General features: G+C 40.9%; 1 protein-coding gene across 3 annotated transcripts in view; it reads left to right on the top strand.

Moving 5' to 3' along the window:
* The window catches only part of scube1 (signal peptide, CUB domain, EGF-like 1), a 123,432-nt gene extending 113,558 nt beyond the window's left edge, over positions 1 to 9,874 (top strand). For all 3 annotated transcript variants that reach the window (XM_082511606.1, XM_082511607.1, XM_082511608.1), the window contains 12 exons: positions 67 to 186; positions 1,521 to 1,619; positions 2,427 to 2,543; positions 2,651 to 2,809; positions 2,922 to 3,125; positions 3,207 to 3,368; positions 3,512 to 3,679; positions 4,478 to 4,639; positions 4,747 to 4,944; positions 5,319 to 5,471; positions 5,584 to 5,663; positions 5,801 to 9,874. In XM_082511606.1, the coding sequence (XP_082367732.1) occupies positions 67 to 186; positions 1,521 to 1,619; positions 2,427 to 2,543; positions 2,651 to 2,809; positions 2,922 to 3,125; positions 3,207 to 3,368; positions 3,512 to 3,679; positions 4,478 to 4,639; positions 4,747 to 4,944; positions 5,319 to 5,471; positions 5,584 to 5,663; positions 5,801 to 5,953 (1,775 nt within the window). In that variant the 3' untranslated portion in view covers positions 5,954 to 9,874. The remainder of the gene's footprint in view (positions 1 to 66; positions 187 to 1,520; positions 1,620 to 2,426; positions 2,544 to 2,650; positions 2,810 to 2,921; positions 3,126 to 3,206; positions 3,369 to 3,511; positions 3,680 to 4,477; positions 4,640 to 4,746; positions 4,945 to 5,318; positions 5,472 to 5,583; positions 5,664 to 5,800) is intronic.
* The last annotated feature ends 4,950 nt before the right edge of the window (positions 9,875 to 14,824 follow it).

Raw genomic sequence — 14,824 nt, forward strand, 5'->3', positions numbered from 1 at the left:
TTGTGAATGTGCGAGGCACGGTGGACAGATCACACAACAGAAGTGATATGACTCTGTACTCCTCAGAGGGAGTGAAATGTCTGCCCAATGGGAAGCCAGCACCGCGAGCCCAGCTAACCTGCATCAAGAGCGGAGGAGCTGAGGTCTGCTCACTGTCCTGCCCCTCCAATGCCCTCTTCCTCGCAGGTGTGCACAAACACACTCATGTTGGCGTCTCATGGCAGAACAGTGTTTCCTATTAATCATATATTTTTCTATTTTTGTCAGTGAACTTTTGGGGCTGTGATGTTCAGATTCGTACCAGGACGTGTTCTATATGTAGGAGCTTGGTTTTTTGGGTTTTCCTTTTCATCTGTCGACCACAAATGTTTAATGCTGACACAACTTATATTCATGCCTTCATTTTTTTTTCCAGTCCATTAAATGGTTGTTTGGTGCAAATAAATGTGTAATTGGAATCTGGAATCTGTAAATCTGTAAAGAAACTGATTGAAAAAATGAAGAAAACCCAAAGCAAACCTGCACTGAATATGTATTAAAAACAGGAAGGATCACAAACAAGTTTGCAGAAAGTCAGACAGGAAGGAGAGAGCAATTGTTAACCTGCTGTCAGCTTCATTTGTAGCTTCAAAATGATTAATTGTTAATCTAATCTATAACTAATCCTAAAAACTAAAGATTAATTAACAGTAATTCAATAGAGTTTTATTTATATAGCACAACAGTAAAATCTCTACATTAACATGTTGATTGCCATCGATGTTTTTTTATTCTGTCTCTGTAGCTGTATGTTGGAAACAGTCCTTTGTGCTGCTCTGGTGCAGCATGTGTTGCTGCCCTCTGGTGGTCTGTCTGTGCCATTCCCCTCTTGATGAAGCTTGCGCTCTTTAGTGCCATATTTGTGGATTCTTCAGGGGCCTCTGTGCTCAGACTGATGTGTTTTTCACTCTGAGAGGTTTTGTTGGCTTCACCCATCCTTCCTCTTTGCTGGCACCCCAGCCTCTCCTCCTGCAATAGTACTTAACACACATCTGTAAATCGATTGCATTCTTTGATCATGCCAATTTTTCCACAGCATGGCTGTCCCTTCGTTTTACTTGGCAGCTATTGTGTGAGAATGATGGATCGCTCTCAGGCATGAAGTGAAATATTTGTTTTTGTGTCTTTTATGAGTACATCTTAATTTAAGGAGGAATGAGCCATGTAAATTCCTGTGGCTGAAAGGAGCCCGGGCTCTTTTTTAATCCCTCACTTCCCCGTCCAAATGCATCTTTGTCTCTACGTGTATTAACAGAGAAAAGCATGGCTCATAGATCTTTCATCTGGGTCTTCATTTCACAATCAAAGGTCACATTTTTGTTTATACCACTAAACATCTACCAAACTTGTTTTAATAATGCTGACAACTGTGCCTTTGGCCATCCTATGAAACATACAACGAGAGTCCTAACCTGTTCTCATCATCAGGTTTTGGTTTTCTTTGGTCACTTAATCCTGTTCTGCGTTGTTGTTTCTCACAGACTCAGAGAACAGCTACACACTGAGCTGCGGAGTGCCCGTCCAGCCTGGTAAACCTCCTCAGAAGAGGAACGTCACCACGGCTTTACCCGCCTGTGCCGGTACAGTAAACATAATGGGACACAGTAGGTGCAGATCAGTGATGGGATTCTATGCTCCCTGCACATGTACTGACTCTACAAAATATTATTCTGGATTTGCTTCGTCTCCACTTGAGAAATTGTTTTTACACAAATTACTCATTAAATTCTGGTAGCATTTATTATTTTAGCACTTATCTTAATTGCAGGTAGTTAGGAGGCAGTAGCTGGTACATACTGAAAATACAACATCCATCCATAAATACATAATAATCCATACATAAATAAGCATAATTTACAACTACATGCAAGATTACTAACTGGCCTGAGACCACATTTCTGTTATGTTTTTGTCTCTTCATTGACCTTCCTGTTGAATTTGGAATTTAGCTTAAAATCTTGAATGATCAGGTCCTGTCATATCTCAGTGTATTATACTAACAGAGGAGTTTACTCTGCAGGTTTACTGGTGACTAAAGTTTCCAAAAGTAGAGCGGGAGGCAGAGAGTAACAAAATGAAAGAACAGGATATGTTATGAGTTACCAAATATAACGAAATAGCTCTAATTAAATGCTGCAGTAAACTGCTGGGGGCTTCCCATGATGCACTGAGCAAGTTCTTCTTCACTTGCCTCTTTTTCACTCTGAGTTTGTTCACACACTTAACCAGACCACAAACAAGCAACTGAGATTATACACACAACAAATGTGCAACAAATAGCAAATGAGCAGTTATGTGATGGCTGTAGCGTCCTATAAATGATCAAATAAAGAGTTGATTTGTAAAGTGATCTTGAGGTAACAGCTTATGTTGTTCTGTATGAATAGACACGTTGGCACCACCCATCAAGCAGAAGGCCAGGTTTAAGATCAAAGATGCCAAGTGTCACCTGAAGCCCCGCAACAAGGAGAAACACCGAGACGTATCCAAGCAGAACATCCAAGGTAATGAACTGTCATATTTAAACAGCAGCATCTGGCACTGATATTATACTGGCGTTTATAGCCCACTCTAAATTTGATCTTCTTCACTGTTTTTGGTTGCCTGAAAGGAGGCCAGTTCCCCTGCACCGATGACTGCCAGGTAACGTTTGTCAACCTCAAGTGTGACTCATCTAAGAAGCGCCGGCGAGGACGCAAATCTCCTTCAAAGGAGGTTTCACACATTACCGCTGAGTTTGAGATGGAGATGAAGGAGGAAGATGCCTCAGGTGTGGTGATCCTTCTTAACTCTGCTTTAAATATAATCGACACAAAAACATTAAATCTACAGAGAAATCAAATATTTATGATCGAAATGTGGTCTGAATGTTGTTTCCTCAGAGTCGTGTAACGTGGACTGTGTGCGGGAGAGAATGAAGCAGAGGCTGCAGAGTGCCATGAGGACACTCAGAAAGTCCATCACCAAACAGCAGTTCTACATCCAGTTCTCTGGGACCGAATATGAAGTGGCCCAGAAGCCACCTAAGGCGGCAGAGGGTGCTGAGACCTGCAGCACAGGACAAGTCCTCAGAGATGGAAAGTGTGGTATGTTTGCAGCTGAAAGAGTTGACTGGGTGTTACTGTTTCATCAGGATCTATCGATCTAACTTGTGTATTTCTTCTCAGTGAGCTGTGGTGTGGGGACATTTTATAGTGGGGAGCAAGAGCAGTGTGTCCAGTGTCCCCCTGGTACATACCAGGACACGGTGGGACAACTTTCCTGTGAGCCATGTCCCAGTACTGAAGGACAGGGAATCGCTGGTGCCAAGAATGTATCCCAGTGTGGAGGTAATTCCCTATCCCATTTTTTCCTCACTAATACTGAGATTGTTTCCATTTTATAATGTCAGAAAATCTGGATATTAATATTAATGTTGTAGAAAGAAGAAATGAAAACCAAAAAGAAAGTTTCTCCTCTATCATCCCCTCAGGTCAGTGTCCAGTTGGTCACTTTTCTGATGATGGGTTCCGCCCATGCCAGCCCTGCGCGCTGGGCTTCTACCAGCCAGAACCAGGCCGTGTCCTGTGCTTCCCCTGTGGAGGAGGCCTCATGACCAAGTATGAAGGATCTGTGTCCTTCAGGGACTGTGAGGCCAGAGGTGTGTCTTTTGTTCTTTTTGTGGTTTATTTTGAAGGTACTTGTCAGAATTGCTTTTATAGTGCAAGTTCAGTTCAAATAATACACAACAATAAACAACACAATTAAAATAGAAGTGCCAGAGGCGACCAGTAAGGACGGAGTTCCCTGACAGTGTGCCAGAAACATTTGATCAAAGTCTTGTTTCACGACTTTACCAAACTTCTTTTTGCTTCAGCCACTGTCCTAAACCCTGCGGCCAGCTGCCGCTGGTTTGATGGCTGTCTTATTGTTAGATGTGTGGAGAGATTGTTGGTTGTTGTCATGTATTCAGGTCAGTCCACACTGAGATAAGTAAAGTGTATTTAGAAATTTAGCATGTTCATCCATTGATGATCCTAGAGGATGAAAACCACTATTTTTGTTTGTTTGTTTCCTTTTAATAAGACTTATGCTGAACTTCTTGCGTTTAAGACGAAATATCTGGAAAATTTCACGACACTAGCAAATGAGAATATTAATGATGCGTTTAGCTGATTCACACTGTGGCTCGTTCTCTTAATGTTTGGTTACGTTTGATCGAATCTGTGGTAAACACTATCATAAAGGAGCGCATTGTCTGAATGACACAATGCTGTCACTTTAATGGGTTAATAAAGCCACATAACTAAGGGGCCATAAAGTAGTGCTCAGATGTGTTGAGATGGAACTTGGTGCAAACTGATTTTGTTTAGTGAGTGTGCGGTTCAGTGTTTTCTTTGTGTGTCTGCTCTTTAATAGAGTTGTACTGTGTGCACACTTACCCCTTACCTTTCCTCAGTGCACTGTGCTCCCGGGCATTACTACAACTCCAGTACCCACCGCTGCATCCGGTGCCCAGCAGGCACCTACCAGTCAGAATCCAGCCAGAACTACTGCATCACCTGCCCGGGCAACACCACCACCGACTTCGATGGTGCTACCAACGTCTCCCAGTGCAAAAGTAAAGCTGCCCACTATTACCCATTGTGGTTGATAATGAGAAGTATATCACAATATTGTTGGCATTGGTTTAAATACTCCAAAGGGTTTCTACAATTTTGTCCTTAGACCAGGTGTGCGGAGGGGAGCTGGGAGAGTACACAGGCTACATTGAGTCTCCTAACTACCCTGGAGATTACCCATCCAACGTGGACTGTGTGTGGATGATAAATCCACCACACAAGAGACGCATCCTCATTGTGGTGCCAGAGATTTTCCTCCCCATTGAGGATGAATGTGGAGACGTGCTGGTCATGAGGAAGAGCGGTAAACAGAAATATGAATGTACAGAACTGATGAACGCGTTGACTTCACGTTTCTTTAAATGAAGATGCAAAAGTGTGCCTGCTTGTGTTTGTTGCACAGTGGTAGGGTTGGCAGTGCCTGTAAGAAAGTATATGGCACTGTGGTTCTTTCCTAAATGCTTACCTGTGAACAGTGACTTTAATGACGCTGCCATGACATGCACATGTGTCCAGTGGCACAGTATGTCATGCTGTCACACCTGAACTGTTTATCATTCATTTCAGACTGGACCGATTTAAAGATCAGCTTTTTTTCTAGAGCTTTAGGTCATTCCACATGCTCCAAGAAAAACAAGCTCTAGAAGATTCTAACTGTGCTGTGTGCTGTGTCTTCAGCCCATCCCACCTCCATCACCACTTACGAGACGTGTCAGACCTACGAGCGACCCATCGCCTTCACCTCCCGCTCCCGTAAGCTCTGGATCCAGTTCAAGTCCAACGAGGGGAACAGCGGCAAAGGCTTCCAAGTTCCATACGTCACCTACGATGGTGAGTCAGCTTCATCGCAGTTCAGCGACAGCCAACCTTAAACAATCTTACAGCTTTTTATTTCACTGCGTTGTGTATTTTCACCCACTGATTTAACCCTGTTATGCTGCAGAGGACTACCAGCAGCTGATAGAAGACATCGTGCGGGATGGCAGGCTATACGCCTCTGAGAATCACCAGGAGATTCTCAAGGTATGCATGTAATGTGATCATATTACCAGCTGATCTTTGTTCCAAGGTCACACTAACATATAAGGTAAAAAAAAGTCATCACCTCATAAGATGGGTCCAGTATGCTGACAGTCTTTGTATCTTTATTCTCCCCACAGGACAAGAAGCTGATAAAAGCCCTATTTGATGTGCTGGCTCACCCCCAGAACTATTTCAAGTACACAGCAGCAGAGTCCAAAGAGATGTTCCCTCGTTCTTTCATCAAGCTGCTGCGCTCCAAAGTCTCCAGGTTCCTACGACCATACAAATAGACAGGCCCGTCTGCGGTCCTGGTCAACAACCCTGACATCCTGCATCATTCCAAATCCAGCAAACTAAATGTAACCCAAACCCCCATCCCACTTCTGCCCTGCCTCTGTCTATTCATCCATGTATATTTGAGCTTTCTAACTCGTAAGACATCACTAACAATGGAGCTTTCTGTACAAGGTTTGACCGATAGAGGTTTTTGAAGGCCAGTATTTATATTTTTATACTGTATATTGTATTGATATATTCTTTCTTAAATTTGGAGATTTTGCACTGAACTGTTAATTACCACAGGCATGCTATCTGAGTAAGGGTTTATCTGGCAGTAACAATGAATACATATTTTTCAGCAGAAACAGTACAGTAACTATGGTAATTTAGTAAAATCATCTGGCAAATATTTCCTTCCTCTGAATGTTTTATAGAATGTATATAAAGTGGTAATCAAGTGGAGGATGTGCAGCGAAACAGCAGTGTCCCAACCTGTAGGTAATGGTACATCCCACATGTCAGTTTGTTTCATCTGCGGGAGACCCCCATGCCCACCGCCAAAAAACTGAAATATTATGCGCAGCTTCGTGGAAAAAAGACGACTCGGTCTATCGACTAGTCTTTCCTAGTCTGTCAGTGCTAGGCTAACCAGCCGTAATCCATTCCTCCACTGTATTCTGCTTACAACATGACCTTTTCCATCTTTGTACTGTTTTATAGTCTAGCTGATCAGGCGTAAAAAGACCTGCAACTGTACGTCTCTCGCTAAGAGTTAGACTAAAGCCCGAATGCAGAACCCTGTGAAGGTGCAAGGGTGTTATTCCCTGTCAGACTACTTCAAATACAAAATCCTCCAAGGTTATGAGAACATAACCAACACAGGCAAACATGTTGCCTACTCCAGCTTTAACAAAACCTCATCTTCTCATCCAACTCAAAAACAAAGCAAATTTATCAACATGTAGCTGTTGTTTAAAACATGCATATTAAAAAACTCTAAAGTCATCTAAAAGTCTGAATCCGCATGCTATTACACAGCAGCACTTAACAAAAGGCCAGCATCAGCTACCCAATATATCGGTCAAACTCTGTTTCTTCTTTTCTCACAGTCATTTCCCATTGTTTGCACATTCTCTAACAACTGTATTCTACAGTCTTCCTATTTGCTTTCTGTGTTGTTATGTCCTTTTTTAATATTTATACTGAACATTTTGGAACTTGCAGAGGGGCGCGCAGATGTTTTAAAAATGATCTGCGAACAAGCGTGTGGACATACACAGGTGCCCACGCAGAGCACAGCCTGAACTGGATTTCTTTATTGGCCCTGTCGTGCACAAGACAGAGATGAGAAAACAATCAGTGCACTTAAATCAGAAATGTTAAAGTGGTGACATCTAAATCCTTCCACTCCAGTGATGCTTTATCCACTGGGGAAAGATTAAATTGGGCAAATTGCAAAATCTACATTGTAATTTTGAGATGAGATAAAACTACCTGCAAGTAACAGATTGTTACGTTATAGAGAAATGTACCTGGTGTAACTAGTATTTGGAACTTTCATTGCACTTGAATTTTATATTTTAAACTGTAGGGGAAAGGATCTAAGTTACATGTTTTGTTACCTTTTTGTGTTATGTGCCTGGTGTGGTGGTGATAGGAAAAAGAAGCAGCTGTGTCTCCTGTGCTTCCACTCTGTAGCTTGCAGTTACCCTCACACACACACACACACACACACACACACACACACACACACACACACACACACAGAGAGAGAGAGTTAGGTAGGCTGAAGCATCTCAAAGCCTTCGACTGTAGAATAAACTGAAACGCATAGAAATACAGTGCAAGCGCTGGATTAGCCAGCCATGCCGCCATCGCTACAGTACGTGTTTCCACTCCCCCAGTCCTACTTTAGCCCTCAAATACGTTATATAGCTGCCAGAGAGAAGAAGTGTCTCTGTAAACGCTTCTTGCATGATGGCATTATACATCACAATATCTACAAGTTTCTAAAATGACTTCAAACAGATGCGCACTTTTCCATTAAACAGGAAATGTGAGTATACTATACTTTTCTTTTATAACAAACTAAACGTTTCTGTGTCATTCCCATTGTTACTAATATATAAACTCCTATACCGCATATTGAAGATGGACTCTACATCTGCACACTGAGACTGGAGTTGAAAAGCGAGTCAGGAGTGAGTGGAGTGTTGGTCTGAAGGTGAATGTAGTGGCGCAGTCGGAAAGAGAAGCATCTCTTGCCCGAGCGTTTGTAGCAACTACAGCTTCACTGAACTTATCTGTGTGTAATTCTGTTCAACAACATGCATGCTGATGGTAAAAATGTAAAATCCCTTATCAGTGCTGACATTTTTTTAGAGACTAATGTCCTGTTACCTGTGTCATTCTAGTCTTTGTGCTGGGCACAAGGAAGATAAGGGATAGCCATCGCTAAATTGGAGCTTGTCACACTGACGTTCAAATAAATTACCACCTTGATGGTTTTGCTACTTTTGTTCTCAAACACAAATCACTGCTGAGTATTTTTCAAAGTAGAAGCTACGAAACCTTCAGTGCACTATGACAGTTAACTTTACTTGATATAAACTTGCATGGCGTGCAGTTTGCTAGCATGGACCATTTTGAAACTCAGAGCACAGTTACTCAACAGTTTCAGATCTTTTAGTTTCAAATTTGCATTGCCTGTAACAGTCTGTGGAGTGACTTCAGTGTGAATGTCGCAGATAAAATCCAAAGTATTACTTGATGCTCCCTCAGTGTCAACAGTATTACTAGCTAACTTTAAAGCTAAGGAAAGCTAGGATGAGCCAGCTAGTGGCTATATTATGTATCATGTGTATGTGTCTCTGTTAGTGGGTGTGCTGCATTAGCTGTTAGCCAGTGAATGCCATTTGTCCTCAATGAAATTACTGGGTCAACACGTGAAGGAGCAGTCAATAAAATGTAACTGTTTCATTTTCTGGATCCAAGTCATTATCAGAAACAGCGCAGAAACCAATTCAATGATCTATTAGAATCGATGGTACAAACTCGTTAGTTACTACTTAGCTGTGACCAGCATGTTTGTCTTTGATGTTCCAAAAACACATTTTCTTGAATGTACGCCACAATACAAGATATTACAAAAACTACAATGATGGATTTTTAAAGTCTGAAAGTTGATTTTCATAGTGCTCTGAAATGAAACCAGAAGGTAGGAAATCAATGAAAAGACTTTTGCTTTGAAAAACAGTATGCATTTTTGTGAACTACTTGTAATTAATGGGCTGAAGCAAAACCTGCAGTATGGTCCTGCATGGCACTCACCTGGGATAAACTGGTCAAAGTTTAGGGTTTTTGTCCAGAATTAAATTTTTTTTTTTTTTAAAGTAAGGAAAATAAAAAATCTATTTTTGCATTGGCTGAGAATCATCCCTGTAAGACAGCTACATGTGGAAATACAGTGTGTCCTCAAGGCTGTTCTCACCAAAATCATTGTGTAATTTCCCAAATTAGTCGTTTTGTTAGATATTCAGCTCCATACTGCGGTACGGCCTCCTTCTTGTTTGAGGTGGGTCCTGTTCATTATGAGTGTTATGGAAAATATATGAAATGCTCTAAAAATTTATAATTGTTTTTTTCTGAGAATGTATTCGGTTGTGAGTGGGTGTATGAATGTGGTTTATGAGTGTCAACAGAACGTGTGCGCTGCGTGACTGATTCTTTGTGTGAGTCTTTGTGCTGGGTGCCTGTGATAGAAACAGAGGTTGTGTATGTGTACTTTAGTCCATTCTGTAGAGGAATAATTTTAACGTTTGTGTTAGTTGGTTGTATCCAAAGAGAGAAACTGTAACGCAGTGGTGTGCCATTGTTTAGTCCATGAAACTCCAGTACTGAACAAATTAAATAAAATAGTAGCAGAAACCCGATTTGACTTGTCTCGTTTCTGACTGCGTGTGGAATCTTCAGTCGAACAGACTCAGAGGAGAAACGCTCCTATCCACTCATCTCTTATCTCAGATGTGCTTCTACGTGCTATTGGCACAACCGTCTTCCGGTACACTACCGGAAAATTTAGCTGACACTGCTAATACTGCATTTATCATCAAGTGAAACAATCTGTGCCGCAGATCTGGACACTACATCAGAAATACGCGTCACCATCATCCACACACTATTCCAATTTTATTCAGAGAGGGAGGTGAGATACTTTCATTTTTGGGGGTCTCAGAAATTTCCAGTTTCTCTTTAAAAGCTTATCAGATGAAAAATCCAATAATTAAAGCAATGTACAGCCTGTTAAATATAACTCTTACATATTGTCCCACCTACTCCTAATACATGCATTAATTTAAATCGTGTTAATAATGACCTCTTTTGAATTCAAAGCAGAGGGAGTTAACAGTGTCATTTGTTTTTGTAACAGACAAAAAGTTACAGGTTGGGTGGATGTCCTTTGTGAGAGTTATAACTAAACTGATTCCAGTATTTTAACTTGATAGCATGATGGCCATACACTGTAGCTGCTATATTACAGAATCAGACAGTGTAAAGAGGTGGTGGTGTGAATGCTGGAAGTGAGGTTATTTCTATACAGTAAGAGAGGATCACATCCATTCCTCTAGAATCAAACCTTTAAGTTGCCTCATAATTACAGTGCCTTGCAACTAACAAAACAACTTCTTTTTTATAAAGCAGCAAACTATTTTCCAGGCTAAATGATGAGCTTCCAAATTAAAGAGAGGTGTGCAGGACTTGTGGCATACAGTGATGCTGCAACAGTCAGCTGGTACATCAGCTGCTCTATGCTGATGCTGCAGCAGCTGGACACTATTCTCAGCTTCCACCTCTGTGACAGTTCGTTCCTACACAGGAAACAAGTCTATGCTGGATTTTGTCCAACTCTGCACAAACCGAAATAGCCCAGTAGGGGGCACTCAAAGATCTTTAGGTGTTTGGTTTTCTTCTTGTGCATTAAACTCCAAAGTAATGAGGTAAAAGTTACTTTTGCATACAACAGCTTGTGGATTTACTGACTGGGAATAAAGAACAGAGTATGTGGGCAGTTTTATTTTTCTTAATATTTAGTAATGCAGCTGTGTTCTTACCACGGCTTCATTGTGATTGTTCAAGTGCATTTTCACTTTTTTTTTCTTCCACAACCAGCTGTTACCATTGGTTTGTAACTGGGGCTGGAAATCTGGCATACAAACTGGCATTTGCCTGGTGGGCCTACGCACTGGGCCAATTGGTCAATATAATTTTTTTCCTCTTTGTTGTTATAATCATGCAGCTTACAGGATGGCGTGAAAGCCCCTTAAGCACTGACAGCAGCCCACTGGTTCAGTTTTACTACTGACAGTAGATTGCCCAATTAAATCTCTTAACACAACCGGCCTCTCCCTAACCTTACCTGTGTGCTCGTGCACCTTGTGTAACACAGTTTAGTGTTGAAGTGGATCATGCAGATAGACAAGGGGAAAAAAGGTGGATCTGCTACGACAGAAAACAAAACCAGAAATATAAGGAGCAAAAGGTGGAATGAACATGGTCAGGAAATAGATTGAGATGTAATGGGGAAGGCTTTAGGACACAAGGGATCAAAGGGAGGAAGTAGCAGCAAGTGCTCTTCTTCTCTCTTTAGATTTAGCTGCCATTCACACGCATTGTGATTATTTTGCCCTACAGCAGAGATTCAAGGTACAGATGCTTTTTTTAAGTCAGCTCTTTTTAATTAAGTTTGATGAAATGTGTCTGATGTTTATTGTACATTGCTTTTTAGTAGTGATTAAGAGGACAATAATTAAGTTGTGTAGTAAACATAGCAGTCAGTTGGAGGTGTGGTAATTCAATACATTCAACAGATAAAAATGTGTTATTTATGCACTGACATGTAATTTATATCAGAGCAGGCTGCACATGAGATTGTGTTACTGTTTTCCTTTTCTCCTTTTGTTGCTCTTCACTGCTTTATTTTAGAGTAAGAGTTGCATTTTAAAACAGATTCTTTTGCATTTGGGTTTGCTTTTATGTTAACTGGCTCAGGTGCAGCATTAGTTGGGCAATGTGCAATCCCGGAGCTGGGACTCACACAATATAGAAATTAGGCCTTGCATAGGTGCTTTTGGTAAACTGATTTGCTGTGTCGGCTAAGATGAACAGGCACATGGCTCAATACAAAAGCAGGGCACAGAGAGGGATGGACAAGAATACCAGAGGCGCAAAACACCAGCTGCTGGTAGACCGAGCAGTCAGCCGAGACTGCAGGACCAGGCTGACCAACCTGTGGATTGATTACAAGAAGGCCTATGACTCAATGCCCCACAGCTGGAACCTGGAATGCCTGGAACTATTCAAGATCAACAGGACCCTGAGAGCCTTCATCAGGAACTCAGTGGGGATGTGGCGTACAACACAGAGGCCAACTCCAAGCCCATAGCACAAGTCACCATCGAGTGTGGGATCTACCAAGGAGATGCTCTGTCCCCACTGCTGTTCTGCATAGGCCTGAAACCCCTCAGTGAGATCACTGACAAGACTGGCTACGGATACAGATTATGGAATGGAGCCTTCATCAGTCACCTCCTGTACATCAGGTACCCTGATGGGATGAAAAAAAAAACTGGCCAAAGGAGGAGATAGAAGCCACTGACATCAAGACAAAGAGCTCCTGACCCTGAGCATGTATGCTAAGCAAAAGGAAGGAGGCCGGGGACTGGTTAGTGTAAGCATGTGGTTAATATAGAATAAAAATAAATGATGTTTAATCATTAATCAAAATTAATCCACAGTTACCCTGTGATCAGTCTGCATAAACATTTTAATTGTTTGACAGCACTAATATATATATTATATATCAGTGTATACTTCCCTATTAGCATATAGGCTTTTTAAAAGTTGAGCCTGTGCTAAAGGAAAACTGTTCAAATTCTCTTTGAATTTAAGCATTTAACATTCTTTGTGTTTATTCTGCATTTACTCATTATATTGCATAAATGTCAGTTACAAGCTTTTTAAATAAAGTTGAAAAAATGTAATTACAGCCAGACTATTGATCAAGTAATTGTGATCAATCGCGATTAATTATAGAAAATTGTGAGATCAGTTAATCAGATAATTTTTTTTCAATCTATTGACATCACTAATATATACGTGCGTGCGTGCGTGTGTGTGCGTGTGTGTGTGTGGACTAACAAGAAAAAGAAAAACAGTAAAAATACTCTTAAACAGTCACATCATGACAGTTCATACAGTCGTGTGAAAGAAGTGTTTGCCCCCTTCCTGATTTCCTATTTCCTATTTTAGTAATAAACACCTACATTTAGAAAGTGTGTGTTGCATACTTGTGTCATCTTTGTCTAATATTTAAATTTACTTGATGATCTGAAACAAAATAGGAAATCAAGACGATAGCAAACACTTTTTCATGCCACTGTATGTCTAATCTTTAGCATCTCTAATTTTCCTTTTTTTGTATTCTTTATTATTGTTATCATTTTTATTTGATTAACAAAGCACAGTGAAAGCCATGGGGTGTAAGAAAACAGTAACATTATTAAATACTAGATAACTAGAACTGCCCATATAGTCTGTGTGTTATTAGTATTGTTATAGTCGTATTTCCACCAGCTGTTGCAAAAATAACTTTTACCACAGTCACTTTAAGTGACCTTGACTCATTATGTGAATTCTAAGTGTAGTTGTGAGAGGTGATTTCTCAAATTAGTACGTTATTACTACTGTGTTACAGAACAATGCAATCCCCTATTAGCTCCAATGACATTCTAACTGAATATAACCAATAAACTGGCTGAAGCCCAGAAAGTGGTGAAAATCACACATAAACATGAATCCCTTGTCTTAGATTCACTTTCCTGTTATGTGGCAAAAGAAAGCACTGAGCATGATTATGCAGGGACTGTTGTAATGATGGACCGCTGTCAGGGACCAAGCAGTAAAGCATAAAGGACACCGGTGGTTTTAATTCAAAAAACGGGTTTTATTGACCCAAAAATATGAAAATATATTTAACAAAGCCAAAACTTAAACAGGCAGACCAATAAAAGAGGTCAACTCAACAGACTAAACTCAAGATAATAATTAACAAAACCTCAAACAAACATATGGTAAACTGACCTGCTGAAATGACACACAGGGGGACTTAAATACTGGTTTAGCTAAACCAAATGACACACACGGGGGAAAACAAGATGGCTGCCATATAACCAACTAATACAAAACATTTAAACAAACATGAAACACCCCCCAGGCAATGAAGCATGTGGTGCAATCCAATTAGGCTGTCAGCAGTACTTCAGGTCTCCCAGCCCTTTGCCACACCTTTTGCCAGACAGGAGGAGACACCAACCCCCAGGTAACTCAAACAAAGAAAGATGTATTAATATAACATAAAACAGAACTTTGACCTTGCAAGGTTAATATGTGTGCACGCCATATAAACATTGGAAGGTGTGATGGAAAAATGAATACATTTAATAAAGAAACGATATTGAACAATAAATAGAATATTTTAAAGTAGTGACTGTAAATTAAACTAAAGTGAATCAATGGGTGATGAGGTGTGGAGCTTACCATGTGTGGCATGCCATCACACACCTCCCCTCTTCAGAGCTCTCGCTGGAACAGCGAGAGAGATAGTCAGCAGTAAGGTTCTCCTTGCCTGGTACGTGGTGGACAGTGAATCGGAATGGCTGTAAGGCCAGGTACCAGCGGGTAATTCGCCCATTTGTGTCCTTCATCTGCTCAAGCCACTGTAGTGCTTTGTGATCAGTTTCCAAGGTGAAGTCTCTTCCCAGTAGATAGTAGCGGAAGGAGTCCAGGGCCCACTTGAAGGTCTCCTTCTCTACTGTGGAATACCG

This window comes from Aulonocara stuartgranti, assembly GCF_965226115.1.
Source record: "Aulonocara stuartgranti genome assembly, chromosome: 17".
In the NCBI taxonomy this organism is placed as follows: domain Eukaryota; kingdom Metazoa; phylum Chordata; class Actinopteri; order Cichliformes; family Cichlidae; genus Aulonocara; species Aulonocara stuartgranti.